This window comes from Metopolophium dirhodum, chromosome 5 (genome assembly GCF_019925205.1).
Source record: "Metopolophium dirhodum isolate CAU chromosome 5, ASM1992520v1, whole genome shotgun sequence".
Lineage (NCBI taxonomy): Eukaryota > Metazoa > Arthropoda > Insecta > Hemiptera > Aphididae > Metopolophium > Metopolophium dirhodum.
Genome location: NC_083564.1, coordinates 28,382,377 through 28,389,795, shown reverse-complemented (window position 1 = coordinate 28,389,795; position 7,419 = coordinate 28,382,377). Strand labels below are relative to the sequence as shown.

Genomic DNA, 7,419 nt, shown 5'->3' with positions numbered 1-7,419 from the left:
AAATCCCAGTTTTTTTCGTCAATAGCATTTTTTTTTGGTAATTTTGATCCCTAATATAATTAATACGAAATAATAAACTAGGTACTGTAGTTAACAAAAACATGGAATTTGAAATGATTATATAACCTTTTAGATTTATCAGTTATCAATTAATAATCTATATTATGTACATAGGTCAGTCATTAAATTATGATACACAATATATTATCCATATTATACTCGTTCTTGAGAAAATCCAGTCTGTGTAAGTTGTTTTTAAGACAGTACACGTCCGACGGACGCTCGCAGTAGCAACCTGAAGATTACTAACAGTTTTCTACCGTGTACTAAACTTGTCTTGCGAAAAACACTAACACAGTGGCCAACAATCAACATGAACTGTCTGGTAATTATTATAGTAATTATAATTTGAACCTACCTAAAAAATGATGTCGTTATAGGCGAAGTGTAGGTATGTGTACTCCTACAACCGTGCTAGTATCAAGCCCTTACCTGTACGATTTAATGTGAAAATACATGAGTACTCTATTCAAAATATTATTGATATGACACGACTATGTTGTAAGCTCTTTCTTCTATAGTAATTTTAATGAATCATACATTTTAATAATACATAGGTATTATGGTATTTTCTATTTAAATAATTATTGTATACCTACTATATAATATTACAATGTTTAGCATTAACTTTTTTTAAATCTCCTAACGCCTTTAAAAAAGTTTTCAATATCTCCCTGTAGTGTCTTATAAGTTATAAGTCACATTGTACTGATTACTATTGTAACCTAACCTATCACTAAATAGGTTTTTAAAATTTTTTTATTTGTGTATGTTATGAATCATTTTTCTTTTTATACGACCCTCGTCGTCCAGCGTTATGCCTCCCAACTCCCAAGCAGAACTATTATCCCGACCATAAGTTTTCCATTTCACATTCTGTATTTCTGTCTATATTATTAATTCATGAAACCTTTCAATATGTGTGCTCGCCGTAATTGCCTATCGTATACGTAATTATAATTCCATATACAAATTTAAAATAATGGCCAATATAAAAGTAAGTTCAAAAATACCTATACAAGAAAAAATATAAATCTTTTGGCTTTTACAAATATTATTAATTTTAAAAAAATAGTAAGTAGGTAGGTACAAACATTACTTTTCACTCTACAATAGTAATAATAATTTAATATAAATTACGTTTTCTTAAACAATGACATATGCAATTTAAAAATTCTTCTATTTTCAACTCATTATTACTGGTTATTGTACTTTTAAAATAATTATTTCTATGTACCTATCTGTTTACCTAATAGTCCACAACTATACTAAATTTAAATTACCAAATTTATATTAGAATATTAAAGTTAGTTAAATTTTTCATATAAAATATTCATTAAACAATAATTTTTTATGAGCGTCTGTTTTTACGTGAATTTAACATTTTGACAAAATTCGTAAACTTTTAACTCATTTTTTTTAGTTTTTTTTTATTAATATCAACACAATTTTATTTGTTTCGTTAAAAAGCTTGAAAGTTTAATACAAGGCACCTCACACATTGACACATTGATAAAATATTAGTTTAAAAATATTATTGTTACAATACAATTGTTCTTAATATTAACAATTGTTGTTTTGCAAATTCATTCTCAAACATACAACAAAATGTATAATAAAATAGCAATACGGATTCAAAATTATTATTCTTAAAAACTGTAAAAATACCTACTATTATTATTGATTTATTTCTAGTATTGATTTTATATTAACGGCCTCTTAAATAATAATAATTAATATGTAAAAATAAGCAATTTGAACTTTGTTTAAATTTTAATAGCTATTAGGATGCAACTATTATACCTCAATAACAAACATTTTAATTTGATTTGGTTAGAGAAAATAGTTTTAGCATATGAGCGTTTATCAGAATTGGAATTTAAGGTGGATTTATTGGTACACGGTGGTTTATTTTAATTTATAGTCCGATTTAGTTGAATAATATACCTACTATAAATAGGTAGATACCAGTACCTACCACAGTACACCTATTCTATGATTTAAATAATTTACTATAATAATGTATTTCATAACTTATAAGTACAACTATTGACTATATTGATAGACTAATACATTTGTGATTTAAATGTATGTTTTCTTTTCTAGTCAATAGTTTTGGTTATTGCATTTGTTAGTTACTCACTGGGTGCACCGGAAAACATTGAATCACAGAGTGGAGAAAATCATGGCTTAGGATACAGTAGCGATCAAGGACTTGATGTAAGTAGTACTCCTTCAAAATACAGGACATTTTTATCAAATATCTGCTTTATTCCCGTACATTTATATAATGTTTATTTTCCTGTTCATAGACCAAAGTTATACTTATTACCTACTCACTACTTATTTTATAAACTATTTGTTTATTATTTTTAATTCTGTATCAATGTATATATAGACCTTAATGAATAATGATACTGTAAATTGTCTAAAAACGCACTTATTAAACTCAAATTATTGTCTACAAATTGCGTACAAATCGCAGTATAATTAACAATTATTAATTAATTCTTTATTTATATCGTATTTTAAAATTATTTTTTTTTTGTTTTTGGGTTATGTAACTATATTGTTAGCCTGTGAACCCGGTCACCGAAATATTTCGCAACACACCGACTGATTTGTGAATAACTGTATATACTTATAAGTAGTACGCTGTAGTTCACCCGATACACATTAGTGTTCGGGATGTCCGTGGCGCCGGTCAATACCCGGTTAACAGCCCCCCCAAAGTTTATTGATTATTTCTCATTAAATATTGTCATGCAAATTATGATAATAGTCTTGCCAATTCATGCTAATTGCATGCTAATTTTTAGTGAAAAAAAAATCCGAGATTTCAATATTGGGGGGGCTGGCGAAACGGACGTACGTTATGCCACTTATGCTTAATTTTCTATGTGTGCCTAGTATATTATGCAAATTGAAGCTATTTGCATAAGTTTATAAAAATGGTCATAATAGTTTATGGCAAGAAATGTTGCTGTGTATAGCAAGAGTACAAAATATATTATATTATATTATAATATTAGGTTCACAGCAACAAAAAAATATAATATAAGTTTTATCAGTATTATTCTCCAGATTATCATTTAATTCTATAATTTTTTATTATTTCTATATTCAATAATCCATAGTTCTTGTATCTATATTTTATTAATCTTGCGGGGCATTTACGTCTATAGCATAGTTGTTATATTAATTTCCTTCCCTCCATTGAGTACCATACTAATACAAATGGTACCTATATGGTGTCCTACTGAATCATTCGAAACAAAATATTTAATCCGATCTATGACACTAAATTTGAACGAATTGTATTTTTTTTTCGTGATTAGAAATTTACAAAAAATATCTATTTATTGATGGTGTAACAATATTATTGAAAAAACGATTTTGATGTAAACAATTTTACATTCTGAGCGGAGAAATGAATGTCAGAATGTACTCCTCAGTGATTTTACAATGATGTGTGGTTTTACTTTTTTTTAAAGAAAATATACTATTTATATCTAAGACATAATGAGTATATGAATATGTGCGATAAGAGGGAAACAAATAACATAATTTACATCCACTGATGACACTTTTGACTTGGTTTGTGTGGTTTTACTTAAAATTTTTTTTTTGTTTGTGTCTGTCATCACATTTTGGGACAGTAAAAACTAAAAATCCTTCAATTTTCTTCAATACCTATAGTATCTTCTCTAATAGGAAAGTGAATCTTGAAAATTGAATATACAATAGATTCCTTATAATTAGTTATAATAGCAGTTGAGAAGTATTGAATATCCATAGGCACGATTTTTTTTAAGTATTTCAAGTTCAGATTTTGACAAAGTATATCAAAATCTCGAAAATTTTCATGGACCGTTGACATGTTTGAGAAGTTATTCGCGGAGTTATATGTAAACTTGATAGTTTTATATAAGTATCTGTTTGAAAATCTGTTAGAACTTTAATGAAATTGAAAATTTGTGGGTGTGGATGATAAAACTCTGCGTTAAATTTACTGTGAAAGGATTCACATGCATTCGTTGTATGTGTCGACGACGATGATGCAACTGCCCAAATATACGGTGGAAATAATGAATTGTTGTCTATATAATTGTCAGTCAAATAGTCAGCAAACATTTGAAATTTTATATCGTGTGGTATTGTTGACATAAAGTCATCAACAAAACATGAGCCCACTTCATTAGGATTTAAAAATATTAATCCAAAAATATTATTCAACCATTCACCTTCGGGGGTTTTATTATTTTTATACGCTTTACATAGTCCTAAGTTTTGTATTTTCCTGTACCAAGACTGAATTAAGTGAAAACGACATCCAAAGATATTAACATTTTTCCAAACTTCTCTTAATGCGATATGAATTGATTCTTAAAAATCGCATATAACTGTTGTAGGTTTTAATATTAGACCAACATTTTGACATTCAAGTACCAAAATATTTAAAAAATGTGTATACGTTTGTTTTGTTTTATTTGGTAACAGCGCAAATACAAGAGGAACGTAATTATTATTAGAATATCCATGTAAAGTATAAAGTTGAGTGAATAATTTCGGACAATAATCGAATGTCCCATCAAGATAGATTGTTTCACTTTTGCATAAAAAATCAATGTTTGTTTTGCAAGAAAATATATATATTTTTATCAGAATCGTTTGATAATATAAACGGTTCACCTGTGTGTGTTTTGATATCCATTGTTAACAGCATTGAATGTACTTCATTCTGTGATACTGGACATTTTGGCAATATCTTCCTCTTCATATTATATATATTACGTCTTAAATCCGAAATATCCTTAGTAGTGATAACATTGGAATCTGTTGAATTTTGCACTACATTTCTTAAAGTTTTGGCTGGTTTTTCATATGGTGATTCTCGTGCTTTTATTTTGCACAATTGGTTTAATTTATAAACGTTTAAGTTTTTCTCATCGTGATTTACATGTACACTTTCATCACGGACAATCGTCAAATTTTCACCTGTAGTAAACAATTTTGCTGAACATTTTCTCTGTGTACAACGCCAACGAATTATATTTGTAGTTTTTGTTTTATATGCAAAATAAAAAGTATGGTTATCGTATTCTAAAATATCTTCCCCGCGATTACTTTTAATTAACTTAACTTCCATATTTCAAGAAAAAAATTAAATACTGCAATACAAAAATGTTACGTTAAATTACGTATTACGACGAAACGGCAAGACTAAACGTATAGCTTAGTTGATATTTGATCAAAATAATAAACTGATATACATTATATAAATATATATATAACGCAATATAACGCGATTACGACCGACAATTGGACGTAAAACGTCAAAATATTACCAGATGAGGTGAAAAATCCCGAAAAATTATTATTGTCATTCGTGTTCATATAGTCTTGACGTCGCGTCAACAAAAATATCGAGTAATAACACTATCGATAGTAATGATACTATCAAAAAAATTATCGATTTTAATTTTGGTGCAAATTACAATTCCTATTTCTTACTACCTGAGGGTGGTGCAAATTACATACCCTTATTTTGGTGCAAATTACAAACACTACTTTCGACTACCTGGAGTGGTGCAAATTACATATCTTTAATTTGGTGCAAATTACAAACTCCCGTTGAACCAGGGGATATTCTCAATCAGGGATTTTGAGTTTATTATTATTTTTGTTTATAAATGGTTGCTGTTAGTTTTAATAATAATAATTATTATTATTAATGCGATATGCCTGTGTATTTTAGTATATACAGAGTGTAATGAGTTCGAACCACCGTTTCGGTGTACCGATTTTTTGCATTTTTTATACTTAACTAAGAATTAAATTATACACTTTCTTAAGCCCCACGCGGGGTCCATGATCTACCGCAAGTAGATTGCCTACCTGAGAATATACTGCTCGCATAATCACAAAAACCTAGCAATACCAACTAATTACCGCGTCTGCAGCTAGAAGCTTATAAAAATAAATACATATTATAGGTAAGCGTGTATAATATAGAATACAAAATAAATATACAAGATAATATATATAGATAGGATATTTTGAATATCAAAATAACCGTCTTCTTATTAAACACCATTTTATCAGTTTACAATATTCAATTCAATTCTGATTATAAAAATAAATTACTTATACCTGTCATATTTAAACAAAGAAAACTGTTCTTAAATTGAATATGAAATATATGTTGACTCATTGATAGCATAGGCGTAATTTGAGTTTTAAATTTGGGGTGGAGCTATTATAGTTTACATGTGTTTATATGCTCCAGGATTAGATAAAATGGGGCAACGATTGATTCTTTCTCTTAGTCCCCCAGGCCCCGAGCAGCCCACCCCAAATTAGACTTATAATTATGGAGTCATTGTAAATTCTATTGTAATAGTAATAGATGTCCAAAAACTAATATAGATAATAATTATTATTCTTGTAAAAATATAATAACTAAAAATACAGGACGAATATGAAGACGGAAATGTAAACGGTGATCCATCCACATCCGATCCCAGCCCAATAACCAATTTCGGTGGCTACAGAAAAATAAAAGGAAAAAAACGGGTGTTCAAGCCTAAATTTCCACGCAGACAATCTCGTCAGGAAATATGTGCTGCAACGTGTGTGGGAGATTGTGTTTCAGGATGGGAAACTAGTGCATGTCTCAAGTGTATGGGTAGCTGTCTAGTAAAATAATGTGATTTGATATAATTAAATTGTAAAATGTATGGACATTTTTTTTTAATACAATTTTTGTGAATTAATTTGTATACGTAGAATGCAATTTTGTATTAAATGTATGCAATTTTAAGCTATTTGATTGTAGAAATCATGATAACTTGACCATAGAACCTTGTACAGAAATTTATGCAGACTTAATAAATTTTTGTTAATGTAATTTGTATATAATCTTATATTTTACATAACATATGTTTCTCTTACGCCCGTTTGGCCATAGATTTGCGCTTTTCAACTTTCATTAAAGCACAAGACAGGACCGGGTGGACCGTATCAATTATCTTAGTTGCACTTACAGTTGCTCATCTTCATATCATTTGTTTCTGCTGACGCCTGCTGTGCTGTTTCGTATTGTCCGCGATCCGAAGCAATCGGATTGCCCCGCGACAAAACTATAGTTACACAATGACCCATTATAAAAATGTTATCACACGGCATACGATTTTAATCCAAAAGTCACGTGCTCCGGTGACTTTTTTAAATACCATGCTACTGGAGGTAAATTAAAATTTGTTAAAATGTTAGTTAATTAAATATTGTTTATTTTGTAATGATATGCTCACACACCATTATAATAAACTAAAATTTTACAGAATAATAAACAACGGT

The 7,419-nt window shown here is 28.8% G+C and overlaps 1 protein-coding gene across 1 annotated transcript; it reads left to right on the top strand.

The window, feature by feature from the left end:
- Positions 1-221: 221 nt before the first annotated feature.
- LOC132945773 (uncharacterized) lies at positions 222-6,970 on the top strand. The gene is made up of 3 exons (XM_061015532.1): positions 222-385; positions 2,167-2,280; positions 6,535-6,970. Exons 1-3 carry the CDS (start codon positions 374-376, stop codon positions 6,766-6,768), a joined length of 360 nt encoding a protein of 119 aa, XP_060871515.1. The 5' UTR covers positions 222-373; the 3' UTR covers positions 6,769-6,970.
- The last annotated feature ends 449 nt before the right edge of the window (positions 6,971-7,419 follow it).

Bases quoted from the DNA above. Each gene is read 5' to 3' on its own strand.
- LOC132945773 (XM_061015532.1), top strand. The intron at 2,281-6,534 runs GTAAGTAGTACT...CTAAAAATACAG, and splicing joins GTAGCGATCAAGGACTTGAT to GACGAATATGAAGACGGAAA.